Genomic DNA, 27,995 nt, shown 5'->3' with positions numbered 1-27,995 from the left:
GCAATGGCCGAAACATCGGTGGACTTGCACGAGTCCAAAGTGCAAGCTATCATTGTGTGTAATACAATCCTTATTGTCATCAGCTCCTTAGGGTTGTTTGTACGGCTGTTTGTGCGAATTCGTTACCTCACTGGAATTGGACTCGACGATCTTTTTTGTCTAATCGCATGGGTATGATCTCAAAGTGGCATTTCTGTTTTGCGAAAGAGACTAACCTCGAGTTACGACAACAGATTTTCACTTTTGTCGAGTGCCTTGTGTGTATATTGAGTAAGTGATACCGCCTTCAATGGATTGTTTGCTTGGACCTCGCGCTGATACGTGATCGCTATCTAGTGACTAACTACGGCTATGGGAAACATATTGGAACCGTCACCGATCCTAATACTTTAGCGATGTTCCTCAAGGTATGGTTGAATTACCTACTATAAAAAGAGCCACGCTGATTATGCCGCCTTCGTACAGCTCGACTTCGTGACGGAACTTACCTACCTATGGGCTCTTGGTGCCATAAAAATCTCGTTTTGCCTATTCTACCTCAAAATCTTCCCTGGAAAAACATTCGGTATTGTTTGTTGGTGTGTTATGGGACTAGTCATTGCTGAGACGATCGAGGAGACGTTTGTGGTCATCTTCCAGTGCAGCCCGATTCACAAGGCATGGGATGCGACCAATACTGTTCCAGGGAAATGCCTTCAGCTACTTAGCTTCTACTATATTTCATTCGGCATCCGGCTGGCGACCGACATTGCTCTATTTGCTCTTCCTATTCCCAACTTGATCAGCCTGAAGATGTCACCCGGCAAGCGGGCAGGTCTGATTTTCATGTTCAGCTTGGGTGTTCTGTGAGTCTCCTAGTTCTTCTACCGTTGTACATGTATTCTGGGCTAATCCTTTTCCTAGTGTGGTGGTGACGAGTATAATTCGAGTGACATATCTGAACAACTTCTCTTTGGACCACACCTGTGAGTCGTGTCCCACACCTTTCCGGAACTGACATCAGGGTTAACAAAATGTATAGGGACTCTTGTCGACCCTCTCAATTGGTCATCTGTCGAACTCGGCGTTGCCGTTTTCATCGCATGCTTCCCGTCCTTCAAGTCACTTGTCGCATTCTGCTTCCCAGACTTGAAGCGGATGTTCGGCTTGTCCTCAAACCGCAGCTACCTGGCTCACTATGAAATGTACGGAGCCTCGGGTCGTACCGGAGACCATGCCCGTCGGTCTCATTACAACAATATGAGCCATACCAAGGGAAGCCAGGCCACATCGCGCACCAGAACCCGGATAGAGACTACGGGCAATGAATCGGACGAACATATTATCCCGACCTCGCCTGAAGGAATCCAAGTCCGAACAGACGTGACCGTGGATCGCTTACCGGTCTGATTTGTATGAACAAAGAAAAAAAAGGGTTTCCCCTTTACATAGGAGTTGGGATGCAATAATTTCCGATTGTTTGGGTTATAATTTTTTAATAGACTTTTTTTTCGGGGTTCTTTTTTGATACTCATGTATATATTATATTGTTCATGTTTTGATACACAGCCTCTTAGTGTGGGATTAATGTTGTGACGTTAGTGATGACACTTGGACTAGAATTGACGAAGTTCAACTCGGCATTTTTATATACCCATTGAAAAGTAATTTGTCAATTCTAGTACAGGAGTAACCCAACACCCCATTTTAGCACCTGTAATTTCCTAAAAATTGGAAATGATGCGGATTTTCAGGTTTCTTAACATGGAGTCATCGCTAGCCAACCCAGTTCAGTATCAGCTGGTATGCTCATTCCTGTAAACATTCCTATCAAAGGACATATTGTGATGACTAGGTCACCATCAATGGATATATATGCATAATTAGATCATTTTGACAGTTTCATTGCCCAATCTCATAGGTACGCATGTGCTTTATATCAATTGATATGTAATATTGGATACAAATAGAACAAATATATACCCCTAAATAACAGTATAGAATGTCCAATCCACCACGAGGAAGATGGGCCGCGGGCTGCTCGAGCCGTAGAACTTGAAACAGGCGATCACAATGCACGGGCTACTTATCAGAGCCCCGCAGGTAGAACTCTACATACTTCCCATGGAAAATACTGCCTCTGAATAGCTCAAATATGAGGCCTTCTGTATTTCTCGTCACGATTTGACCGGGAATCAGGTTATCCGCATGGTCCATGACAAGAGACACTGGAGGTCCGTGGCGGTATACCACTCGTAGGAGGAAGCGAGGATGACGCTGATTTACTGTAGTCAGCAATTTCAGATGCTTGATTTAATTCCCGAGGGTTCTGGTAACATTCGATGGTTTGCGTACAAAAATAACCGCTGAATGTTTCTGTGCCAACTCGAGAATCCAAATGGGGAACCAATCACTATATAAAGAATCCCCTGAATATCTGCACATGTCGCATTGTTATTTTCCAGTCAGTCTTGCAATGTGGATTTTAGAATGAGGATATCAGCATGAATCCCATTGTCTCCGATGTTTTGATAATCGGTTTGCAACATGGAGAAGCCGGCCGGAGACTCAACTTTCCATCTATCGTGGCACCATCGATCAACGGCATTTTATCACTGATATGAATATAGCACTGGCTATTGTCAAACATGAATATCGGGCGAGAGAAACAAGGTAGTACGTCTAGCTCTTATATTCTATCGATTTTATACACTGCTGATCTGAATCTCAGTCTCAGCTGGCTTATGGGATTGGTTGGATACGGTTCTCTACTCTATACTTCTCAAGGCTGGGTACACTCAAGCTCCTCGCCGCTTCCCCTAGGCAGCTGGAGGTGCTTGGGGTGTTTAGGCTTACTGTGATCGGCCTTGAGCTTTTAGGGCATGCCATTAAAGAGCCTTAAAAAACACATTTGGAACATCTAGGACTAGAGCAAAAGAAGAATGACAAACGCTTGTTGTAAATGCTATCTAGAGTGTTGTACCCTTTTATCTATGAATAAACCCAATTAAAAAAAAATAATATGCTACAGCGAAATCACACAAAATCGGAAAAACAAACAAACATAGAAAAAGCAGGACGAAAAAAAAAAAAAAAAACAAGAATTCACAATCTAAGCCTTCTCAGTCCCGGTCACAGGAGGCGTGGTTTCGCCAGGAGAAGAAGGACTAGAAGCCTGCTCCTCCACCTTGCGCCCGTTCTTCTTGGGGACACGCGCTAGCCAGTACAAAGCCAAGGCACCCACGACATTAAACGCGATGAAGGCCCAAATGATGCCGAAGTCGCGCCACATATCAGTTGCTTTAATCGATTCTGCTTCCAAGAACTTGTTGGTATCCAGAATGGAGCAGTAGGAGCAACTGTCGGTTGCATTGACGGTGCTAGCCTCAAGATACCCGCCAACTTGTTCGATATATGGCTCCATGAATTGATAACATGTTTGACCAGGTAGAGGAGTGAAGGCGTGGTATTCGTTCGCAGCGCAAGTGACAGTAGTGTCGCGAACTGAGGCCGAGAGCATCGCACCGATGAGATAGGTGAATGGCGAGACACGGTACATGAAAATCCAGAAACCCGGCAAGGCGTTTGGGCCGGCAAGAACACTGTTGGGGGAAAACAAGTTAGCAAGCGATAAACCGACAAAAATTCCAAGACAGAACTTACCCGCAAAAGATCAAAGTAATAGCAAAGAGTAAGTTGGCAATGTTACCCGCCGTCTCAGCCGTTTCAATACCAGCAACAATCATATGCGCAAAAGTCGAGGTGAACATCAAGAATTGGAAAACTAGCATCCACATCAAACCACCTCGTTCAGTGACACTGTTGGTTGGCTCCGCGTTGCGGTATATACCGATGGGGTAGTACCAAGAGAAGAAGAGAAGGGTTGCGCAAACAAAGTTCCAGGGGATTTCGGCGACAATGTTTGAAAGGATGAAAGCTTGCCATGAGAAAGCCTTAGAGGGGCGTTCACGAACTTCGTAGAGTGACCGCTGCGAGACAAAAACTGGCATGATCTGCTGGCACAATTGACCAAAGATAGTCATCAACATGAAGAGTCCGAACATCTGATTGGTAAGACCTTGTTGAGTATTTTCTGCGTGGAAGAAAGAGAATCCAATAAAAAGACCAGTGAAAACACAGAGAGCGATCTTGGAGTAGATGTAACTTGGTGTGCGCCAGTATTGCTCAAAGACACGCCTCTGCACTTGGAGATATTGCATGAAGAATGATGCAGCAAATTCCTGGTAGTCGGCCTTGTTTGTCTCAGACGTCTCGGCTGAGATTTTGGACCTTTCAGCCTTCATTTGATCCAGCGTAGCGATCACGTCATAATATTCGGGCGAGTTTCGCCATGTCTCAAACCAGTCAACTTCAGTGTGGGAGCCAGGAGCAGCGCCAATGACCTCGAGCATCCACTCTGCTGGATTGGCGCCGGCAGGACAGCTGTGTGCACCGTTTCTCTCAAAGTAATCAATCATTGTTCGCGAAGACTCTCCAACGGCGCCAAAGTAGACTGTTCGTCCGCCTCGAGCAAGGAAGAGAAGTCGGTCAAATCGTTGGAAAAGAATAGCGGAGGGCTGGTGGATGGTGCAAAGAATGGCCTGTCCGTTCTGCTTCAACTTCTCCAACAAACTGAGGATAGACCAAGATGTTTGTGAGTCCAGACCGGAGGTAGGTTCGTCAAGGAAAAGCAGGAGCTGGGGCTTGGCAGCAAGCTCAACACCAATTGTAAGACGTTTGCGTTGCTCGACGTTGAGACCTTCTCCGGGCACACCGACGACGGCATCTGCATATTGTTCCATTTCAAGCAGCTTGATGACCTCTTCCACATAATCGGCCTTTTCTTTTCGTGGCACATGAGCAGGTTGGCGCAAGATAGCACTAAACATCAGAGCCTCGCGCACTGTAGAAGTTGAAAGGTGGAGATCCTGCTGTTGGACATAGCCGGTCTTACGTTGGAATGAGCCATCACGCTGTTTACCATCAACCAAAATCTCGCCACCGATCACACCCATGGTCACACGCGTGGCAAGAACGTCAAGAAGAGTTGTTTTACCGGCACCACTGACACCCATAAGAGCAGTGAGGGTACCAGGCTTGATCCAGCCATCAACGTTGTCTAGAATGCGCCGGGGTTCGCCCTTGATCTTGATGTCGTAGCAAAGGTTGCGCCACTGGAAAATAGCAGTCTGGCGCTGGATGAAGTTGGTGGAGTCATGGTCGCTTGCCTCGTCCTTGCGTGGGCCGGGGTCGCGGATATTCAGATCTTCAGGATCATCGGTGAAACCCTTCTTCATTTCCTCGGGGATATGGCCGCGGCGGAAAACTAGCACCTCACCCTTGGACTTCTTGGCCTGGATGTACTCGGTGGTGAGAAGGTGGACGGCAAAGAAGAACACCATAAAGGCGCACAGAATACCAAAGTTTCTCCATCGGTGGGATGCGACGTAGTTGTAGGCAGACTTGAGGTAAACGTCACCGTCAACAAAGTTCTCACCGGGTGCAGCACCGACAGCATTGCAGAAACCGTGTTGAAATGATCCATAGGGGGGTGTGACGGTAGTGCAAGGGTAGGTACGCTTGGTGAATTCGTTTATCATGAGCGACTCGAAGCCATAAGCGACCGGATCAATGTAATTGATCCACCGGGACCAACCGAGCATGTACGTTGTTGGAATGGCAAACCCAGTATACATAACGAGGCCGAGAATGAACAAAGCGGCTGGCACCAGTGCTTGAGATAGGGTACGTGAAACCGAGGCCATGGTCCGGAAAATCATACTCATGGTGAGGGTGATGATGAAAGCGAACAAGAGGTAGAAGAAAAACGGACCAGGCTCGCGACGCAGGTTCGTCATGAAATAGAGAGGTAAATTAAAGGTAATCGTGTTGAGAATTTTGTAGGGCATGTCAGTCAATGCAGATGCAAAGGCTTCGGAAGAGGCATGGTAAAGGGCGTAGCGAGTGTGTTTTTCGACAATCGGCCGTTGGGCGTACATGATGAGAATTTCGAGGGCAGAACTGAAAGCACTCATCAAGGTAGCGTAGAAAAGAAGGGCACCACGGGAGAAGAAAGATTCGGCAGTGGTAGGAAGGTTGTAGAAGACGGAGGCAATAATCAACGCCATGCAGAAGTTACCAATAAGTGCTGATAATGTCAAGCTTGGGTCGGCGATCAATCGTTTGAAACCTCGCCACAGACAGAGAGAAACTTGTTCGCCATAAGAAAGGGTATAGGGAGAATGGAGGCGCTGGTGTTTGGATTGTTGCAACTTTCTTGATTGCTCAAAGGCCTGTAAATCGTTACCCCCGATTGGATGTTCTCGCTCGTATTGGTCAATCTCTTGCATGAGAGCCCTGTGCTCGTCACTGTTCTTCCAGGCGGTAGCAAATTCATCGGGAGTGCGTGGGACGATGTTTTCACAGCCCTGACGAACAATGCGCTCCTTGGGGTTGGTCATAGAGGTCAAGAAATCGGCATCTGTTTGACGGTCGGCACACTCAAAACCCAACTTGACGAAGTAATCCTTGGCCTTCTTGGCGTCTCCAAAGTAGATCTGGCGGCCTTCATACAGGACAGCGGCTTTATCGAAAACATCGTATGCAGCCTGTGGGGCCTGGTAGATGGCCACGGCGGCGGTTACCTTTGAGATTTCGGCTTCGAGACGGAGGGTCCTGCAGAATTCAATGGCATTTGCACTGTCGAGACCTCTAGTGGAGTTATCCCAGCATTGCAGGGGGGCGCCGCTGAGGCAAGCCTCGGCGATACTGACTCGCTTCCGTTCACCACCGGAAACACCTCGAATATAATCGTTACCGACTTGGGTGTTGATGGTGTGGCGAATGCCAAAGGTGGCCATGATCATGTCACGCATGTGTTCAGCATACTGCGTGGCAGTGACACCACCGGGGATGAACTTGGGGGCTCTGGCGCGGGCGGCGAAGTACAGGGTATCCCCGACGGTCAACTGCGGGAAATGCACATCCTGTTCGGCAGTGTATATGGCCTCGCCACGAAAGTGTTTGTGCATATCGCTGTAGGGGATCCCCTGGTAATTGACATGTGAGTCGGCGTCGATGGAGAAACCGGCGGTTTCTCCGGCGATTGTTTTCAAAAAAGTCGAGCAACCAGAACCGGGCGGGCCCAAAACAACGAGCATCTCGCCGGCATGGACCAAGCCATCAAAGTTCCGCAAAATGTCTATGCGACGCTGGCCAGTGCCGATAACCTTGCGAGCCAGGCCAACGATCTGCATACCCACGTTGCCGACAGTGTTCTGAAAGTCGGCGGCAGTACCGAAGCCATAGGCGCTCAGATTGCGGAAACACACGCCAGCGGTGCGGCCCATGAAGCGGTCGCTGTCCTCGTTGCGCAGTTTAAACATGGCTCGCATCCAGGCCCTCGCATTGAAGTTGTCCGAGGCCGGGTCGAGGGCGGAGCCAGGCTCTGCATTGAACGGGCTCTGGTCGGAGCTGGTGTGTACAGAGTGCTGGGTATACTGGCGGGCCAGAGCCTTGACGTTCTCCTCGTTCGTTTCTTCATCCGGGATGGCGTCGAGCCCCTCGACGGAGTGGGCATGGCTCAGGTCCGGGCTGCCGACCAAGGTCGACTGGTCTGCCTCGCGAAAAGTATGGCCAGATTCCGGCGACAGGGTGGCAGAGCTTGACAGGTCGCGGGGCAGGCGAGACGACGGCGCGTGGAACGAGCTGCGTGTGTTGGTGCCCGGACCGGCGGTCTCTTGGGTGAGGTCGTTGTTGAAGTTGGAGGCAAACATGGCTGCGGCAGTCACGTCGCGGAGGTCACGTTGTTGGGTCCTCGCATGCGACGGACGGAAAAGTAGTAACAGTAGGAAATCGGAGTCGTAGTGAAAGGACAGGAGGATGCAGATGCAGTCGGGGTGTATCAGTCAGCTCCCTAGGGTATATTAATGATTAAAGGACAGCCACAAAACCGACGAAACGAGGGGGAAGAATGCAGAGATATAAGGGATGCCGGCAGCGAAGGGATCCGGGTCCGAAACAGACAAGGAATGCGACGGGTCTTGGACGATGGCCGCGCTCTATCAGCCCTATTGCAGCTGGGCCGGCTCGGATGCAGCAGTATTAGCTTGGTAGCGGGCGATTTGGTCCGTGGCAGTCAGTGTTACTGAATAATACTGAATCATATCGTGCTGGAAAAGATCAAAGGCGACGGGCGCGTCCCGTTGGCTGCCGCGCTGTGGATGCCAAGATTCCAGCCTGTCGGAGTTATGCGCGCATAAAAAGCGGCATGGCTGTGTACGGCTATACGAATATACGTACTACTCTTGTACGTGTATCTGCAGAGAAACGGATCTGCCCATGCAATGTATGTATGCATTGGTCCATGTTCTAGAGCTTCTAGCGCCGACCCGGACGGCCAGTTCCCGGATCGAGAGCAGCACGTGACTGCGGGCGGGAAGGCTCCATTCCGGCAGCGCCACATTCGGCCTAGTCTCTCCCAATACGGCTAGCGCATTCGGCACCGGGTAGCCTGGCTGCCGGTGGCCCGGACTCTCATGCGTTCCGGCCGTGTTTCATCTGTTGTTATTGTTGATATCTGTACCCCAGACTGACTCCGCTTGCTTCCGGGCATTACTTATAGTCCGGATCACGGCCAGGGGAAGCCGATGAAACGTACAGTACATGTAATATATGCAAGTTAACCCCTAGCTATAGGCTGATCATAGTACGAGTAGTGTGCCCGTGATTGTTCTATTAGTCTAGCGTGCTTATCCTCACTGGAAATACATATAGCTCGCGTGTACTCTGTATATTTTTATACCAGAGAGTGTCAACAAATGAAAGTGGAGAGTAAACGCTGCGAAAAGTATGACCCACTTTTTAATTTTCATGGGTGCGCAGCTGGTCTCTATGGGCCACCCTTGCTAGCGCCCGTCAAGCGGCCCGATGAGATCCAAGCCCCGCTTTAACATTGCCAACATTTCTCTTGATGGCATTGGATTGTCATGGCTCCACCACTCTGGTGCTCTGGAAATATTCTTAATCCCGTCCTTTTTATTGGAAATGGGGAGAATTCTTTCCATTGCCAGTGTTCCTGTCTATCTCAAACCGCTGTATTTTCAACCTGATAGAAAGCGATTATCTATCGAGTCACTATCAACTACATCATGGCCGCACGAATAATATCCTCCATCATGAACATTCACTTCACCTACGACGGGAGCTCTGAAGACCTCCCCCGGATTCCCTCTCTCTCCTCGTCCGTCAAGGTGATGTTGAACATCTCTTTCAAAGCCTTGACGCGTTCTTCTTCTGTCCTGCAAGACAAGACAACAGACGTCTTACCGCCAAGGTTCCGTTTGACCTCGCCATTAACAAGCATCACCTTGCCATAAATCTCGTCGCTACCTGGGGTCCGCAAAAACCGAACAATCAACATGATATACGTCTGGAAACTGTCCGGGTGAGTACTGGCCCAGTAATTGACTGCATCAAACTCTGTCGGTGCCCATTCATTTTCTGCAAAGGCATAGAAGGAGTTCCACGGCTTGTCCGTGCTGTTTCGGTACTGGTAAATCCACACTTTTTGACCCTCCGTCAGATGCTCCGGCAGGGTGTCGTGCAACAGGCGAATCTCCTGGGACCCGAGGTTGGGAACTATATGTCCACTGACCAGGGGGAGAGGCTTCGTGGGCCCGTCACCCCCAAAGCCAACATCGCATGAATAGCGGCTGCCATCGGGGAAGGTGATAATGTTAACAATGTGGCGCCTACCGAAGAAATTAGTGAGGTTCCTTATTTTTATGACTTGAATTTGACACAGATTCGGTCATTTACCATCCACTATAAGGACCTTGAGGAACCCCATCTTTCCTCAACCGAATACGCGCCCCCGTCAGATATGCTCTAAACCCCAATGCGCGCAGAACGTAGTTGAATAAAATGCTGGTTTCCATGCAGTACCCGCCTCGTCCATTTTGAAGGAATTTCCGATGCAGGGCAAGTGCGTTGAGGTTGATGTTCACCTTCTGGGTATAATGAAGCGACAGGTTCTCGTAGGGAAACGCGGCAATGTGGTGGACATGCAGCGCCGTGAGAAAGGCAATATTGAGCTCGGGTTTCTGAGCTATCTTGAACTCCTGAGCTATTTCAATGTATTCCAGATATTGGTCGATGTGATCGGACGTCAATTTGTCTGCGTTCGTTGCCATGATGTGTCGTCCCTTTCCGATATTCCCGAGTAAATAATGGATGTCTTTACAAGAAAAATCAACTTCACAGGTGTAAACTTGGAAACCCTTATAACTGCGAATGTAATTGTTAAACACTGAGCAGTAATCAAAGTACACCTCAATTAATTCCCATGTTCTTTTGCCAGAAACCAGATTTGTGACCAGAGCTCTCACAGATTTAGCGCCGATTTATGGCCGCTTGATCAGAGTGAGTCATACTACTCGCAACTTACTCCTCGCAACCTACATGTACCCCTCGCAACTATGTAGAGCGAAATTGGGCTATTTAATTAACTAATAGTAAATTCTATCTCTTACAAAAGTTGTATTATTATTATTATTATTACTATTAGAAAATTGGTGGATTTCCCAAATGTTGTATTGTACAAAACTCCGAATTTGAGCGGCGAATCTATCTATACCAGTCCTAGTATACAGCGGCTATAATAACAAGTATCAATTATCTACAAGTACCACATCTTTTTATGAAATAAACATAAATAAATATGAGACCCTTAGAATATGAGCTTTCCACATTCCTCTCGCGATTTCAAACCAAAAGCTTTTTGCCCAGCCCCCCAGCTCATAGCAACCCATTTCCTAGAAAAGTCCCTCAGACCCGTCTCATACTCTGCAACAATATCCCGTGTGATATTTGCACTGCCGCCAGCCTGGAAAATCTTTCGAGCAAGATCTGCTGCATCACGCAATGCCGTGTTGACACCAGCACCGCCCGTTGGCGGAAGAGCATGGATGGCGTCGCCCAGCAAGGTAACTCTGCCTGTAGCCTCCCAATCTGGCATTTCCGGGTCAACCGAACTCATTCTCAGTGTCGATGTTTGTGTCCTGTCCTGGAGCTCAATGATAGCCCGGACGCGAGGATGCCATTTCTCCGTCAACGAAAGCGCGAGGTCTGATGACGCCTCGTTATCCAAGCGAAGAACCTCGGCGTCTGGAATCGGCATATGCTCTTTGCGAACCACCAGGACCCAGTAGATATAGTCGTCTGGCAGGGATATATGTGCCACAGCCTTACCCTGCGGAAACTTGATTGCCTCAAGAACTCCTGTTTTTGGTCCATTGTCCATAGAACCGTCGTCATACAACAGTGACATCCCGCTTTGTGCATTGTCGAGAAATTTGCTCTTGAGTTCTGTTGTCATGGGTGATTTTCCAAACAGCATTCTCATTTCGGTATCAAGATATGGGTAGTCTGGCAGCAACTGTCGACGAATGGTCGACTTCACCCCATCGGCACCAACGAGAAACGCGCCGGTCTCGGACGAGCCATCATTAAAATACACGGTCACCCCATCGGCAGATTCCTCATAACGGGTCACGACTTTTCCAAACTGCAACTCATCTTCAAGCCCCGTTAGAAGGACGTCGCGCATCGTCGTGCGGTCCACTGTGTAGGGCGTCATATTACCATGCGCGCCTGCTGGTGGTCCTCCACCGAGTGCACCCTGAGTCAGTGGCTCAGCAGTCAAGGTGTTGATGCGTGATCCTGGCCTCGATGCTTCAAATAAAGCCGCAGACTTTTCGAAAAGATCCCATATTTCGTCGTTCAAGGCATACTGAAGGGATAAGATGCCGAATTCGGATATGCGGAGACGATAACCCTGGGCTCGAAAGTTTTGTTTCAAGTCTCTTTCGAAGATTTTGAAGGGAATTGAATGTTTTTTTAGAGCTTGGGCGAGACACAGTCCACCGAGTCCAGCACCTGCGATAAGGACCGTGCTGTTCGTTGTATTGGTAGACATAGTAGATAGTTTAAAAGTGTTTTGCAATCTTGGAAAATAGCGAGATGAACTAGAGGTGATAGATTGGGGGTAGAAACTGTTGTTATGCAGATAGATTACTTGGGAATATTCCGTCCTTTATATTTTCTTGCAACACGGAGCGTCATGAAATCATGCCTCTGAATTTCTCCTTGGTTGTTGAGATTTCTCACGCTACTTCGTTTACTGCAAGTCGTCTAACTTGACGCGGAATGGCAGAGGGGCGTTTTGTCAGATTTCCGGCCACGGGCCTTCGTTACGGCCACCTCTCGGGACCGAAATATAGTATAGCATGCTAACCCAAATAAGATTGTGCGTGTATATTTTTAGATATATTTTGTGGCAATAGTAGCCTAGATGACCCAATTAACAGAGACATATTGTTTTTTTAAATTTTTTTTACGTGCCCCAGCTCTATACCGACAACTTTATTCTTAACAATAGGGTAAATTGTATCTCAACACAGACTGACCTAAGCCTGTATACTGCGGCCGTATGCTGTCGTCAGGCAAACTTTGAGTCCTCCCGGAACTTGATGACGTGAAAATAGTTTATAGTACTTGCCGATATTCTCAAACTCATCTTAATTTTATTCAGCGTTCAATATGCATACTTTGCAGATCATATGGTATACTCACCATCATGAGTAAACATCCATGAAGGGTCATATTTGGTTTGGACAAGTTCCAAGAGCTGGGGATAATACTACATGTATATATCAGTATAAGTACTTTGAAAACCCAACGGCCCCAGATGCCCCTAATTACCTTTTGAGCAGGCAAATAACCACCCCTGATCGTAATACCCTTTTGCATTACCATACCAATTGGGAAATCATTCGTGCCGTAAAAGAAATCCCCAATAAGAGCAACATGGCCACCTTTCCGGGTGGACTTGAGCACTGCATGGACTGTATCCCCGCTGTCTGTCTCTGCGCCTGTCGTCCGCATGGCCAAATGCTTGGTCGTGTTGATGCTCCGGAACCCACTGGCTTCAATACCGCAGTCCAGTCCATTGGGTTGCACCGAAAGGATATAGTCGGAAACATTAGAGTGAGGGACAAGGTCCACGGGTATCATGCCATGTGTCTCGGCGATTTTGAGCCTGTTGGGGTCTTTGTCGATGGCGTATACTTTACTCGCTCCGCGTATCATTGCGAGACGCTGGATTGAGAGCCCAACTGGGCCACATCCCCATACTCCGACAACGTCTCCCTTACCCACTTCAGCCAGTTCGCATCCGTGCCACGCTGCGGTTGTCACATCTACCAGACCTAGTAGTTTCTTTGGATCCATGTGAACTGGCACTTTTATGCAGGTTAAATCGGCATTGGGAACACGGCAGTACTCCGCTTGATCCCCCGGAAAGCCACCCATGACATCGGAAAAGCCAAAAGAGCCCGATATACGATACCCATATTGCCCCTCCATTTTCTTTGATGGGTTTGTATTATCACACAGAGAAAACTCCTTCCGTTCGCAATAGCTGCATTTCCCACACGCGATAATGGGTAGGATGATAACACGGTCGCCAATTTCTACTTGTTTCACATCGCTGCCTTTCTCGGCCACAAAGCCAATAGCTTCATGGCCCATAATCATGCCCTGTCGTGTGTAGTCTTTAAGCTCGCCCGCGTACAAGTGTAGGTCTGAGCCACATATGGTATTGTGCGTGATACGGACAATGGCATCGGCAGGCTCGGTGATGACTGGCTTGGCCACGTCTCTAAGTTCAATGTTCCACGGGTTCATCCATACGGCAGCCTTCATCATCTCGGTTGGATGGGGTTTGTACTGAGTGGTGCATACTGGCCTGTACAGCAATCATTACGTTAGCAGAGCATTGTGGTCTTCAATATAGAACGCACGGTGCGACTTCTGTCATCCTGAATTTGGTAAAAAAAATGTTGAAGGACGGCAGGTAGAAATTTCGATGATTTAGGTAGGTGAAAATAACCACAACATTGATAGTAATCTTCAGCACGTTTGAAGGCAGTAATCCAAACTTTCACTATTATTCATATTCCTATTCACGTCTATGGAAGAAAATCACCACTGTCGGGGCAAATATGTCATTATAGTGGCAAGCGGAACCAAATTCCGGTTCCGTTACTACATATGCATTGTAACGGACCAAGGCCATCAATCAATGGATAGCACTAAAGAAAAACTAGTCCCGTTTTCTATTCTACGGCTAAAATTGAGTATTTGAAGGATTATTGGAGGTATCAATCTCCTAATAACATGTCGATTTCTTCCATATGTCGTATCTCCGTCCCCAGCCGACAGAAACAAGACAACTTTACCTCGAAACCTGCAACTCTCGTGGCGATTCTCAGCCGCTGCTTTATGATTGGCGCCTTGGAGTGGCAATCCAGTCTGTCTCATGTGGCTCAGCATACATATGTAATGTCTGGTATCCTATGTCCACAGGACCAACATTTGAAATGAACCACCTGCAGGCAGCGCTTTACATACATATGTAGAGAGTATTTGCCGTACAAGATCCGTGAACATATATCGTCTTGTGGAGTGCTAAATAAGAAGACCCACGAATCCCAACTGCCTAGCTGGCTGATTGCCCGCGCACCAGCACCAGCATCCGAATACGGCTGTGGTTGCATGGGTATCATGAGTGCTTCAATGTTGGAGTTGTGAACATTGTGAATGAATAATTTAGTCTCTCGTCCCAATATATTTTCGACTGTCTTACTACATAGTACGTAGTTTCAAAAATGTTGAAGTTAACATGTAGAAGGAGTAGAATAGGACTCAAAATAAAGCCGTGATAAATATATCCAAAAAAAGCCCACCATACTTAGGAAACCCCAGTCAACCATATCCACTATTAAATAGTTTGTGGCGCAAGGCGAGGATCACCACTGGTCAACTGGTGGTGGCGGCCACGATCAGGCGCTCAGCGAACATCCTTGGGGCCTGTTCCAGGGCATACATTATGGATCCTTGGGCCCCATGATTTCTCGGAGCGCACGATCCGTGACTGATCCAAGGGAAAAAATAACTTACTGCAGGAAAACTCGTTTTTAAGTGAATATCGAGGGGAGAATACCCTACACTATGTGGAAAGGAACGCCGGACAAGCAGCCAAGATTTGCCTCGAAGCGATCATAGCTGTACTCCAGAGTTTTCGAATCAGTAAAAAAAATTCTCATTCCTTGTTCTACCAGTCTGTCCACCGGTAATCCTCCGATACCGAATAAACAGACATGTTGCAGCCTGTCATGTGGGGATGGATGGCGGTCATCTCCATGGTCAGCCGACGCCATTTGCCTATTTCTCACACTCTAGTGACTCGACTGTCTTCTCGGAGGGTTGTTTCATCTCTCGCCAAAGCGATGTTACTCTCTGTTGGAAAGGTGACGAATTTTTTTTGTCGTTGATAGGCCACCAAATGCTAATTAGGGTGGCCTAAGGCGACTAGTTTGCGCCATAGCAGAAGCCAGGAGAAAATAAAATAAGCACTCGGGGTACTAAATCTTTCGTTTACTAGTTAATTAACTGCGTTTGGGATCGGCAGGCCTAAAAGCGAGCCTAATTTTAACAGCCGATTACTGCTAATCGATGATGCGTACTCTAGCTTCCTGCATTATGCATTAGAAGCTAGTAGATACGAAGCCAGGCTGCGTAATCCCAATGCCCCGAGCGACCCTAGAGCCACGGGTCCTGTCGTTTGTGTTCCCAAAGAAGAAGAAAAAAAGATCACGCTCACACCAAAACGAGAATTTCGAACCATGTCATCTGCATACACCCTTTACCGCAAATCTATGGTAAGGAAATGGGGAAATGCGGGGGAAGAAGAAATCAAAAGCTAACAATCCAGGTCCGGAGATGATGCTTTTCTTGCCGGCCTATCAGGACGGAGTGGCTGCAATAGAGGCGTACTCTAGTCTCTAGACCAGTCCCTAGTTAGTGACCTCACCCAAATCTCGATGTGACTGTGCACGGAGGTAGTATGTAGTATGGTGCTTTCAAGTTGTTCATCTAGCAAGGGATTACAAACATTTATTGTTACTTCTCGATTGCCGGTTTTTTCTTTCTGTTGCGACATGTATGATACCCTGCGGGATTAAATGGCTTGTTCCGTAGTACCCCCTATTGGTTAGCTAGCTTAGCGTGCGTCGGTGTTATTTTTCTATTGTCTTCCTGGAATGTGTTAAAAATATTGATCTGTGGGACGCACATGATGATGCGCTATGGCGATTTTACACAAGTATTTAGTATTCATATAAGTATGGAAACGCCCCGATGTCACCATCCACGGGAATTCATCAGTCATGTCAGCTCTCTATGGGTTCAGACACCGTGCATAAGTTAGAAAAGGCCAAGCTTTTCATCAAAGTAGTAGTAGGACGATCTAGTTGCCCAGTGTCCGCCTAGTCTGCTGATACACATATTTTGCCAGTGGTTGCATACAAAAGGAATGCATCCCGCTAGGGAGTGTTGAGACCAGACGTAGAAGTCGACAGTGTGGTTTCTTGATTATCGCTCCTTTCTCTTCTCCTCAGGCAGGGGACACGTTTTCACATAAACGCGTGCCAAGATAACTATCTTGCGTCGTCGCGTTTCCCGTTGATTTATCGATCATTACTTTTCCTTTATTTCTCTCCTTGATCTCAAATCTTTTGGTAGCAAACACGGCAAAATGCGTTGGACAGCTCTCGCTTCGTCCCTTCTGCTTGCTCGCGCAAGCGCCGAGCAGTTTGCTATTCCGGAAGTGAAAAGTGTGGTAGACTCGGCTCTCGACACCTATTCCAAATATGTAGCCTATGCCGGCCCGACTGGGGCAGCTGCAGCTGAAGCGGCATCTGCCACTGGAGTATCGCACGCCGTCGAGGCGGCTGATTCATCATACTGGCTGGCCGATATCACTCACCAGGGACTCTCCCCTAACGCGGCTAGTGGTTATGTTGTCTTCCGAAATGTTAAGGACTATGGTGCTGCCGGTGAGTAACCTTTTCCGAGTCCTATGGGGGGAAATGAGAGATCATAAACTAAATGGATGGTCCCCAGGTGACGGCGTGACTGACGACACCGCGGCCATTAATGCGGCCATCAGCGATGGAGATCGCAGTGGCCCATCATCTGGTGTGACTACATCAACCACTCCGGCCATCGTCTACTTCCCAGCAGGAACCTACCTCGTCTCCACCTCTATTATCGATTACTACTTCACTCAGCTGATCGGTAACCCCAACTCGCCGGCCGTCATCAAAGCCAGTGCCGACTTCTCTGGTCTGGGGGTAATTGATGGTGATCAATATCAGAGCAGTGGGAACCAAGGCTGGACTTCCACCAACGTCTTCCTTCGCCAAATCCGGAACCTGGTTATTGACTTGACTGCTATTCCTGCAACCTCTGCTGCCACCGGTATTCACTGGCCCACAGCCCAAGCCACGAGCATTCAGAATGTTGAGATCCACATGAGCTCCGGTTCCGGTGCGCAGGGACAAGGTATCTTTATTGAAAATGGTAAGATTGTCCTCTAATCAGGGTTACGGTTATAACTTGAAAGATGCTCATACTGATTTTCATGCAAGGCTCTGCCGGATTCCTTACCGATGTGACTATCACTGGTGGTCTGTATGGCCTCAACGTTGGAAATCAGCAGTACACCATGCGCAATGTCAAAATTTCTGATTCTATCACCGCCATAAGCCAGATCTGGGACTGGGGCTGGACCTACAGTGGTCTCGATATCAGTAACTGTACCACGGCAATCTCGATTGCTCAGGGTGGCTCGTCTGCTTTGGTAGTTGGATCGGTCCTGGTGATCGACAGTACTATCAGCAACTGTGAAACATTCGTTGACACGGCCTGGACCACCAGCTCTTCACCTGCAGGAGCCGGTAGCTTGATAATTGAGAACGTCAAACTTGACAGCGTACCCACTGCCGTTCAAGGCAACACCACTGTTTACCTGGCCGGTGGCACAACCACAATCTCAGGCTTTGGCCAAGGACATCAATACACCCCGACTGGACCAGACACATTGCAGGGAACTTTCACACCCCCAGCCAGACCAAGCGGACTTGTAGCAAGCGGCTCATCCAACTACTACACCAAGAGCAAGCCCCAATATGAAACTGTCTCGTCTTCCGACGTTGTTAGCATACGAAGCTCTGGTGCCAAGGGTGATGGGAAAACTGATGACACGGCCGCTATTCAAAGCGCGCTCAACTCGGCAGCCTCTGCGGGTAAGATTTTGTTCTTTGACTTTGGTCTGTATGTCGTCACAGACACCATCTATATTCCACCTGGGTCCAAGGTTGTCGGAGAGGCGTACGCCACGATTCTCGCGAGCGGTAGCAAATTCACCAGCATCGATTCCCCTTACCCTGTAGTGCAAGTAGGCAAGAGTGGTGATACTGGCACAATCGAATGGTCAGACATGATCGTTAGTACTCAGGGTGCCACAGCTGGTGCTATCTTGATCGAGTACAATCTCGACGGTGATCAAGGATCCGGTCTTTGGGACGTTCACACTCGCATTGGCGGTTTCACTGGTTCGGATTTGCAGGTTGCTCAGTGCCCCACGTCAGCAGCAGTGTCTGCTAGCTGTGAGGCGGCCTACATGTCTCTGCACATCACAAGCTCTGCCAAGAACGTCTATTTCGAGAATAACTGGTTCTGGACCGCGGACCACGATGTCGACGATGCCAGCAACACTCAAATTTCCATCTACACGGGCCGTGGAGCCTTGATCGAAGGATCCGACATTATTCTGTAAGTGATCCAAAAATTTGGTGAATGTAAAAAAACCAGGCCACACAGAACTAACAAGGGCGAAAAAAGGTATTCTACCGGGGTCGAACACCACTCGCTCTACCAGTTCCAATTCTCTGGCGCTTCCAACGTTGTGGCCGGATTCATCCAGACCGAGTCGCCGTACTATCAACCTACCCCAGATGCGACGGCGGGTCCGTACAAAGCCGACTCATCCATCAATGACCCAGACTACAGCACCTGCCTGGCCGGTAACTGTGATGCTCTTGGCCTGCGCGTCTTGAACAGTGACAATATTTGGATCTACGGAGCCGGTCTTTACAGTTTCTTCAATGATTACAGCACTACCTGCTCCGACGCTGGTGACTCGGAGAACTGCCAAAGCGAGATCTTCCGCGTTGACGGAACAACATCCGGGCTGAGAGTATACAGTCTGAGTACCGTTGGTGTGACTAACATGATCACGGTGAACGGGACTAGCGAAGCTCTGTATTCGGATAACGTGAGCGTGTATCCGGATAGCCTGGTCTTGTTCACCTATAACTAGGGGAAGGACGTGCGTTGGTATCTATATCGATCATGCTATTATGATTGATCTGTAGATGAAACTCGTGTATAGCTTCTGTAGTCTTAGTCCTGTATGCGTATTAAAAGTCATGACATGATATCACAAGCAAAGCCATATTTAATCTTCCTAGGTTAGCCCTTCCTTCTCTATCATTGAATCCCGATTTGAGTTTTCTTATTATTTCGGCTTCTCAAGACGGGCTCCATGCATGAACAGATTTGCACTGTTCGACCAGTCTAGGCACTACCGTGGAGACAAGCAGGACGATCGATTCTCCATTGAATGAAGGCCCCCCGCTGGCAAAATGGTCAGACCGGTCTAGAGCATCGCTGTAGGGCGCTCTAGCGTTAGCCTTTCCCCATGCTCGGCCCCATTTCCACCCCAGTGGAAAATAACTAATCCCGCAAGGCGAGAAGACATCTCACTATCGGCATTGCACTGCCGTAGCTATACTGGGAGCCCCCAGTTAGGAATTTGGAACCGCGTCGCTGGCCACCCATGGAAGCAAAAGGGACAAAAGAACAGTAAAAACTCTGCCCTGAGTTGCCACTGGCCCAACAGTAAGAGTTGACGCAACTACCGGAAACCCGAGAACTGCCGGTATGGGAATCGGCCTTGCCCCGAGGTCCCCCGGCGAGTGGGCCGAGCGAAAACGGCGCTACGAATAACCTTATTTGCCAGGCCTCCTCAAATTGTGGGGAAGCCCGATCCACGTTTCTTGCCTTCGAGGTTCGAGAAGGCACCGTGGACCTTGGGTTCTCTCTTTTTTTTGTAATAATTTTCCATGGGTCAGAACGGCTGCACTGGCTCGTTATTTGACGTGCATCTATCCACTCGACTGGTCCAGACTGCCGGCCCATGGATCTGGTCTAGGCACAACGCCACGTATATTGCCGCAAAGGAAAAGATCCGAGGAAAGGATGCATGAGGGAATTCTGGATCTGGTACAGGAACAGGAGGGAGCCAACCAAATCCAGCATGTCCCTTTGCGAGCCTTTTTTTCTCATGTGGCAACTTCGGCGTGGTTCCTGATGGAAGATTCTTTTGCGCAGGAACAGGGGGGAGCAGCCAACCAAATTCAGCACGCCCCTTTGCGAACCTTTTTTTCTTATGTGGCGTTACCAAACTTCGGCGAGGTTCCTGATGGAAGATTCTTTCGGCGCAGGAACAAAATGGTAAGGAAAGGAACCCTTCGCGAAACTATATAAGGGTCGGTTTCGTCCTGCTTCATTCACTTTTCTTCAAACCAATCTATCATTCACTCACATACTCTCTCTCTTTTGAGTATTACTTTCATTTCACTCTTCTTTCGAAGAATACATTCATTGAACATATCCACCAATACCTCTTTAACAAGAGACATTCTTTCACTTTCTTTTTTTTAAAAGACAAATTCACTTCCCCAAGACACAATGATGTTCACCAAGGCTTTCGGTCTCCTCGCCTCCTTCGGCGCTATGGCTTCTGCCCTCCCAACCGCCTTCGAGACTCGTGACTCCAACTCCACTGGTGGTGTCGAGATCTTCAATAATATGGGCCAAGACATCTACCTCTGGTCCGTTGCCGACAGTGCCGACTCCAGCATGATCACCCTTGAATCCGGTGGCAAGTCATACACCGAGTCCTGGAAGCTCAACAGCGACGGCGGTGGTATCTCCATCAAGCTGTCCACTACCCCCGAGCAGTCTGATGTGCTGCAATACGAGTACACCCTGGTCTCGCCAACCATCTTCTGGGACCTTTCTTGCATCAACATGGGTAGTACCTCGCAGTTCTCCACTGCTGGCTTCGCTGTCACCTCCAGTGATGAAGGAAACTGCCCTCAAGCCACCTGCAAGCCTGGCGACAGTGCCTGCGCTGATGCTTACCTGTTCCCCACTGATGACCACGCCACTCACGGTTGCCCTGAGTCTGTCCAGATGACCCTCAACCTGGGTCCATCTTCTGCCGAGTAAATCGAACCATTTCTCTTGAATTTTTGCCGCCTATGCAGCTGGGCTTTGACTAGTTTCTAGTCGTTTTTTTCATTTTCTTGACGATTTATAAAGGATACCTCTACTACTTGTGGTACATTTACATGTATGATGGGGATATTAAAAAATGTGCTGTCAGACCTGGTGTCTACACTATAGCACGAAACTTGATGACCAATGATAGATGATATATAAAGGACTCGGCGTTATATTTATAAAGGATAGACTATGTACAATACTTTTTTATAGTGTTGAATTTCAATCTGCAGTCTAGTACTAGCGATTGAAAAAATACAAATTTGAAAAAAATCCAACCCAAACCATTTTTCCAAGTAATCAATCCTCTTAACATCCACCCAGCTAATGCGTAGAGTCGTGGACCGCTTAGTCACCGAACTGTGGTGGCAAGCCATGAGGGTTGTAACCCTAACAGTTTAGTTTTTTTGGCCACCGCGACATAAATGACGTCACATGTCGATTTCCTTTTTGATGTTTCATAGTACGTATTTGTAATTGAAAAGGAGAGAGAAAATATACCGATTTCTTCAAGGTAAACTCATGAGGTCTTGGCCTGGGCACTGTTACCTGGTGGATCCACCTCCTCGCATCCGCATTGAATAGTAACAAAAAGACCCTGATCTCAGCTGAAAATACTTCCAATAGCATCTGGATATTTAGCCATGCGGCTTCGAGACCAGTACACCCGTCCAAGCCGAAAACCGAAGCTGCCCGAGGCCAACCGAAAGATCCAGAGAGCTCCATAGGCCTCTCACAAGAATAAAGCAGGAAAATATTTTCTGGGGCAAAAAATAACGTAATGCACAGGCGACTTTGATGGCCAGACGGTCTGTTATGCACGGAGCGGCCAGCGGAGTAAAAAGCAAACGGGGGCGACTGCTGCAGGAACACTCGGAATCGGAATGGGACTCCGATGTTTTATTCCGCATTTAGCCTGGAAATGAGGCTGTCCGGAGTATACGGACATCGTCACCTGCATGTCGTGGATTTTTTTTAGCAATGAAAATTTTTTAAAAAGTGATCAACTTTGAGGCAGTGAGACTTGAAGATAGCCTATATAATGCAGGTCCACGACGCCTCAAGTGCTAGATTCTTATTTCATCAACATCCCATCTATCTCAAAGAAACATACATTTATACAAATCTCCACATAATCCTCACGAACCTACAATTGCTTCCGCATTACAACATCTAATCACGATCAATATGCCTTCCGAATTCCTCATTCACCGTCTCCTCCCATCTAACCTTGAGGTGGTGATGGCCAACCGACGTGCCGCAGCCAAGGGAAAGAAACCCCAAGACCGCGACGCCGAAAGCACTACCACTAGCACATCAAAATCCTCTTCCTCTTCTTCTGGCAGCCGAGCGGGAAGCGTCAAGGTTCCTATGGCAAGAACCAGCTTGTAGGTGGCCTTCGAAGCTATTAACTATTGCAGCATCTCACTAACAAAACCCCTTGTAGCGCACGATGTTAATCAATAAATCCACCCGAATGCGCATGAAAAATCCATCTTTCTTTTACTCCAGTTAATTACGCCATATTGATATCACTTGCATTTCGACACCATTTGGAGTTGAGATCGAAAAAGTCGAATTCGAAAAAAAGACAATGCGAAACAGTCCAATCTCTCTTTAATTTTTACACGTGAACACGACATGAACAGTTGCTATCGATATGGGCATAATACAAAAAGCATGTTAATTAATCATTGATACCCATTTGAAGATAGATATATATATAGAAAATAATTTACGTTGCTCGTGCCGAGTCTAGAAAAAGAACATTTTTTGAAAACGAAATGTGCACAAATGATCGTAGCAGGAGTCTTGTGAATAAAATTAGTCAACATTTACTCCTTTCTTCCTATAATGATAGGGAATTTCTTACATCAATTGATAGATGTCACATGTGGCAAAATCATACAAATTTTGTATCTAACCATTGCTGTCGCCACTCATCGCTATATCAGGATAGATACTTTTAAAGTGTAATGAACTACATAGGTACTTGTAGGAGCATATACGCAGAGTTTGAATTTCTTGCTTCTCCGTTTTTCAATTTTTGTATAGAAATCCAGCTAGACAATAGCTTATCTCTGAAAACGCTTTGGTTTTCCAAAATTTTTATTGTTGAGGCGCATCCCGGGACCGGCAACCTTGCGACGTGAGGTTATATAGATTGAGAGCGGAACCGGCTTTAACTCGCCGCTATATAATCACATGCGCACGAAGTCATTTACCAAGTGTTTGTGTGTTGTCTCTTTTACGCTCTTCTCATAACTCTGCATGAAGTTCTCGTTCTTGGTCTTACATCTAGGGTGAAATAAGCATAATGGGAAAAACAGTGCTGTTGGTCATGGACATCCAGAATGGCGTCCTGGAGCTCTTGGGAAATATGGAACCATACCTCAGCCGCCTGGCGCCAGTGATAAACTCTGCTCGCGAAGCAGGAATCCCGATAATCTACGTCGCCACTGGTTTCCGCCCTGGCTATCCCGAAGCATCTGCACGAAACTCCTCTACCGCCAAGGTCGCCGCTTGGGGTGCCTTTATCGAAGGCGACGAGTCCACCAAGATCCACCCGGCCGTTGCCCCTGCTGATGGAGATGTGGTAATTACCAAGCGACGGGTTTCTGCCTTCCATGGAACCGATCTCGATCTTATCCTGCGTAGTATGGATGCGGAAACCCTGGTTATTACCGGATTAATATCCAGTGGTGTCGTTCTTTCTACTATACGCCAGGGTGCCGATCTTGATTATCGACTTACTGTTTTGAAAGACCTTAGCATGGATCGTGAGCAAGAAACTCATGAGATGCTTGTCAATAAAGTCTTTGCAAAACAGGCTCAGATCCTCTCATCAGCAGAGTGGGTGGCGGGGCTCAAAAAGCCATGATCCCAGTCATAGTATGATATTGGAATAGCAACATTTATTCTGCAGCTTCAAATGGTAAACGTAGTTGGTGCGATCACTAAATTTTAATCATAAATAGACTCGTATTTTTGGAGAGTGGTAAAGGAATAAGTATGAAAAATAACATATGCTCTGTGGCATGAGTCTCGACGGTCATCATTCCAGGGAACCACGCACCCCTTGCATGGACCACCAGAAGTCCAATCAAACCGGGAATTTATGAAAACAAAACATTGCATATCACGTATTGTATTCATTTATTTACACATATTTTGCTTGTTTTTCGGATTCCGTTCACTAACAATACATGATCGGCAACTGTTAAAACTTTGTCGTGTAATCAACACAGTATCTCTCAACCTAGCATTCCAAAGTCTAAATAGACATGGGAATCTTTTACGGTACTACGGATAGGAGTATTTTCCAAAAACACAAAATTAATTTTTAAAACCATGTTTATGGCTGCCATACAATCACGACTACATCGTCTTTTACACCATGCGTTCTCGGGAATCATCATTCTCAATTCATTCCGAAAACGAAGCAGGAAGTTTAAGAGTCTCTAAGGAAAGTGCTAAGAGGCCTATTATAGTGCAACAACATCCTACAACTTCTCAAAGTCACCTCAGGCATCCTGCTCTCAGATACAGCGGGATAGAGCTTCAGCAACATACACATGAGTTCGGTCATGAACAAGGCGAATTGTGGACCACTGGAAAGTTAGAACTATGGATGGTTGGCTGTTTTTCAATCATGGCGATTATGGTATCATTGGATGGGCTTATAATGATTACATCTCTAAAGGTCTGCTGCATGTTGAATATCCCCAGACAAAAGGCATATTCTAACACTGAAAAGAACATATCCAGTATATACCATTCTAATTTCTCGCACAACGGTACCTGGCCTATTATCGTCTATTTCCTCGCAACTATCCCGATTCAAAGACTTGGCATAGAAGCCACAGAGGTTTTTGGCTATCGAAACGTTCTAATTGCAGGAGTCGCAATATTCAGCATCGGCGTCATTTTTCTTTCGGCTACACACACGTTGTTCCCAATGCTTCTTGTGGGTCGTGGGATCCAAGGGATTGGCGTCGGTGTTATAGTCTCTGTTGGCCCAGCAATTTTGGCAGAAATGGTTCCTCCTCAACGGCGGTCTAGGTACTACTGCGTGATACTCTTCTGCGCTGCCATTGGACTCGGTACAGGGCCTGCCGTTGGAGGCTTGTTGTTGGAAGACCCAGCCAACTGGAGATGGATTTATTACATATCTGCTCCGCTTTGTTTCTCCCTTCTAATATTGACTCCTGTGGCGATCCGACCAGTCGGCGAGACCCTGAGTTCGAAAATGGCCATATTGAATATTGACTGGACTGGTATTTGCCTATTTTCTGCTAGTTTTACGGTGCTTATTCTTGGAACTACATGGGCTGGCATTCCAAACCGTGCGGCAGATTGGCGCACTCTTTTTACCCTGGGTGTAGGCGCCATTGGGCTGATCGGAGCCGTCATGTATGAGCGGTCAGGCGCATCAAAACCTATAATTTCGCTCAAAACACTCAAAGCCTCTCCGTTGACCTTTGTGTGCATTCTCATACATAGTGTTGTGGTAAGTTGGGTTCAATTGTCATGAGGCGAGAGCGAGACTGATGATTATTCAGATGTTCACCGAGGTTTTCTATATCCCACAGTATATGCGAGGAGTATATGAATTATCCCCAAGCTATCTTGGCGCATTACTCATAGCTTTGACGGTACCGTCGCTGCTGGTTACTGCGGTAGTTGGAGTAATCACTGCTAGGTTCCGAGCATACCGATGGGCAGTGTGGAGTGGATGGGTTCTGACTACAGCTTCAGCCGGATGCATGACTGTGCCCGGCACAGATACCGGTATTTTCGTCTATGTCATTTTATTGATCGTCGCTGGCCTGGGCCACGGTTTAACCATGTCTGGGAGTCATACTGCAACCCGAAGATTAGCTAATGCATCGAATGAACGTGATGCATCGCTACTTGCCAACTTCATTCGCACCATTGGAATCTGTATAGCAATGTCCGCTGCCGGGGTTGTGTTCCAAACTAGAATCAAGACTCATTTGTTTCAATCAGACCTATCCAAACTGCTAGGGAACCTGGACTTCAACGAGGCCGTCTGGAACGCCTCGAAAATCACCGTCTCCCATGAAATTGCCGAGGGGCGGAAGGAAATATTTGTTCTAACCTTTCGTGAGATGATGTATGCGATTACTGTTCTAGCTGGTTTGGGTGGGGTGTTGTCTTTACGACTGGTCCGACGACCCAACAGGTAACAATGTTTGATGTTGCAACTCTCTTTAAAATACAAAGCATGTATTAGGATTTTTAATAAACTTCAACCCGGAGATCCAACATGGATTATCAATCTATTAAAAAAACATTGTGAGACCAAGTTTGGGAGATAAAACGTCTCACGAAAGCTTTCCGTATTCTATTCTTCCGGATATACCATTCTTTTCGTAACTCCCCCATCAACCACCATTTCCGTCCCGGTGACAAATTCTGCATCGGCGAGATATTCAACAGCAAGTAAGATATCCTCGACCTTGCCAACTCGGCCGGAGAAATGCCATCGATGGTCTTCCTCAGAGAGACCATCCTCCCACTTGGCGCCGTTTTCGTCCGCCTCTTTGCATTCGTTTGCAACATTAACCCACCCAGGTAAAATTGCATTAACAGAAATGTCATATTCCGCAAGGCTCGATGCCATAGAGTGTGTCAGACCGATGAGACCAGCCTTGGTGGCAGCGTATCCTTCAGAATTCGGCTCAGATTGATGTGCACGAGTCGAAGAGATGTGAATTATGGACCCGCCGCGTTGGCGATCATTTGATTTTTTCAACAAGAACAGACATCCTTGACTCATCAGCATGGAGCCAGTCAAATTCGTCTGAATGCTTTTATTCCATGTATCAAGACTCAGTTCCGCAAAGGGGGCGTTTCCGACTCCTCCAGTATAAGCAGCATTGTTTATGAGGACATCAAGAAGACCATTGAAGAATTTCCCAGCCCTTTCAATAGTAGACGATATTTCGTCAGGCTGGGTCAAATCGCATACGGCCTGACCATATTGGCTGGAAGAATATGTTTGAGACAATAGATGGCTTGTGTGTTCGAGTTCTGCCTTGTTGATGTCCACGAGGAACACGCGATGGCCCTTTTGTAACAACAGTCGGGACAATCCGCGGCCGATGCCTCGTCCAGCACCGGTAATAAGGAAATTCTTTCCCATGGTGGTCAATGATCATGAATTTGGCACGTGGTGTTAACAGGTGGGGGTGATGTCATCGATGAAACTCGCGTCAAAATGATAATCGACTAAACCCAATTAGGAAGCATCGCCTACAGTATAAGTTCGGACTTTCAACATTGCCTTGCATTATTATTATTGGGTAGCGTTACAATAATATTATTTAAAAAGAAAACTAGGAAATTGCATGGTTCTATTAAAAGTGGCGTAGATCTATTGATAGTGTCTTTAAGTGTTGACATTTCAGGGGTTATTGCATGTCAATTGTATGGGTAGTAAAGATTTTCGAGTATGTATAAGTAAAGTTGTAACGTTACAAGTTATTCGTAGTCCATGTTGTAGTATCGAGATGTCGACATTAATCTTTATTCTGTAATAATTATTAACCCGCCAACTATCTGAATGCTGTTCTCCGCCCGGTCCATTTTAGTCCGAAACTGTCATGGTGTTGATCCTGCAATTTTTGCGGGCAAATCAAATTTCGGTAAATTTGGCCTAGTTTAAGCTTCGTCGC

General features: G+C 47.3%; 11 protein-coding genes across 11 annotated transcripts; 6 read left to right on the top strand and 5 right to left on the bottom strand.

Moving 5' to 3' along the window:
* Positions 1 to 3: 3 nt before the first annotated feature.
* TRUGW13939_01473 (uncharacterized protein) lies at positions 4 to 1,389 on the top strand (the record flags this gene model as incomplete). The annotated part of the gene is made up of 6 exons (XM_035484673.1): positions 4 to 171; positions 234 to 270; positions 337 to 407; positions 466 to 845; positions 904 to 965; positions 1,022 to 1,389. 6 exons carry the CDS (start codon positions 4 to 6, stop codon positions 1,387 to 1,389), a joined length of 1,086 nt encoding a protein of 361 aa, XP_035340566.1.
* A 1,702-nt stretch (positions 1,390 to 3,091) lies between these two features.
* Positions 3,092 to 7,754, bottom strand: TRUGW13939_01472 (uncharacterized protein; the record flags this gene model as incomplete). Its single annotated transcript, XM_035484672.1, has 2 exons — positions 3,092 to 3,581; positions 3,643 to 7,754. 2 exons carry the CDS (start codon positions 7,752 to 7,754, stop codon positions 3,092 to 3,094), a joined length of 4,602 nt encoding a protein of 1,533 aa, XP_035340565.1.
* A 1,418-nt stretch (positions 7,755 to 9,172) lies between these two features.
* On the bottom strand, positions 9,173 to 10,172 carry TRUGW13939_01471 (uncharacterized protein; the record flags this gene model as incomplete). Its single annotated transcript, XM_035484671.1, has 2 exons — positions 9,173 to 9,731; positions 9,799 to 10,172. 2 exons carry the CDS (start codon positions 10,170 to 10,172, stop codon positions 9,173 to 9,175), a joined length of 933 nt encoding a protein of 310 aa, XP_035340564.1.
* A 536-nt stretch (positions 10,173 to 10,708) lies between these two features.
* Positions 10,709 to 11,956, bottom strand: TRUGW13939_01470 (uncharacterized protein; the record flags this gene model as incomplete). The annotated part of the gene is made up of 1 exon (XM_035484670.1): positions 10,709 to 11,956. The coding sequence occupies one exon, from the start codon at positions 11,954 to 11,956 to the stop codon at positions 10,709 to 10,711; it is 1,248 nt and encodes a 415-aa protein (XP_035340563.1).
* A 490-nt stretch (positions 11,957 to 12,446) lies between these two features.
* Positions 12,447 to 13,785, bottom strand: TRUGW13939_01469 (uncharacterized protein; the record flags this gene model as incomplete). Its single annotated transcript, XM_035484669.1, has 3 exons — positions 12,447 to 12,556; positions 12,613 to 12,679; positions 12,742 to 13,785. Coding segments are annotated over 3 exons (1,221 nt in total), but the record flags the coding sequence as incomplete, so codon positions are not given.
* Positions 13,786 to 16,636: 2,851 nt separating this feature from the next.
* On the top strand, positions 16,637 to 19,264 carry TRUGW13939_01468 (uncharacterized protein; the record flags this gene model as incomplete). Its single annotated transcript, XM_035484668.1, has 4 exons — positions 16,637 to 16,937; positions 17,005 to 17,463; positions 17,532 to 18,717; positions 18,787 to 19,264. The coding sequence occupies 4 exons, from the start codon at positions 16,637 to 16,639 to the stop codon at positions 19,262 to 19,264; spliced, it is 2,424 nt and encodes an 807-aa protein (XP_035340561.1).
* A 1,433-nt stretch (positions 19,265 to 20,697) lies between these two features.
* On the top strand, positions 20,698 to 21,240 carry TRUGW13939_01467 (uncharacterized protein; the record flags this gene model as incomplete). Its single annotated transcript, XM_035484667.1, has 1 exon — positions 20,698 to 21,240. One exon carries the CDS (start codon positions 20,698 to 20,700, stop codon positions 21,238 to 21,240), a length of 543 nt encoding a protein of 180 aa, XP_035340560.1.
* A 1,242-nt stretch (positions 21,241 to 22,482) lies between these two features.
* Positions 22,483 to 22,754, top strand: TRUGW13939_01466 (uncharacterized protein; the record flags this gene model as incomplete). Its single annotated transcript, XM_035484666.1, has 2 exons — positions 22,483 to 22,682; positions 22,742 to 22,754. 2 exons carry the CDS (start codon positions 22,483 to 22,485, stop codon positions 22,752 to 22,754), a joined length of 213 nt encoding a protein of 70 aa, XP_035340559.1.
* Positions 22,755 to 23,611: 857 nt separating this feature from the next.
* Positions 23,612 to 24,175, top strand: TRUGW13939_01465 (uncharacterized protein; the record flags this gene model as incomplete). The annotated part of the gene is made up of 1 exon (XM_035484665.1): positions 23,612 to 24,175. One exon carries the CDS (start codon positions 23,612 to 23,614, stop codon positions 24,173 to 24,175), a length of 564 nt encoding a protein of 187 aa, XP_035340558.1.
* An 831-nt stretch (positions 24,176 to 25,006) lies between these two features.
* On the top strand, positions 25,007 to 26,498 carry TRUGW13939_01464 (uncharacterized protein; the record flags this gene model as incomplete). Its single annotated transcript, XM_035484664.1, has 2 exons — positions 25,007 to 25,804; positions 25,857 to 26,498. Coding segments are annotated over 2 exons (1,440 nt in total), but the record flags the coding sequence as incomplete, so codon positions are not given.
* A 164-nt stretch (positions 26,499 to 26,662) lies between these two features.
* Positions 26,663 to 27,463, bottom strand: TRUGW13939_01463 (uncharacterized protein; the record flags this gene model as incomplete). The annotated part of the gene is made up of 1 exon (XM_035484663.1): positions 26,663 to 27,463. One exon carries the CDS (start codon positions 27,461 to 27,463, stop codon positions 26,663 to 26,665), a length of 801 nt encoding a protein of 266 aa, XP_035340556.1.
* Between the last annotated feature and the right edge of the window lie 532 nt (positions 27,464 to 27,995).

This window comes from Talaromyces rugulosus, chromosome I (assembly GCF_013368755.1).
Source record: "Talaromyces rugulosus chromosome I, complete sequence".
NCBI classification, from domain to species: Eukaryota; Fungi; Ascomycota; class Eurotiomycetes; order Eurotiales; family Trichocomaceae; genus Talaromyces; species Talaromyces rugulosus.
The sequence above is the reverse complement of the archived record's forward strand: the minus strand, read 5'-3'. Positions and strand labels throughout refer to the sequence as shown.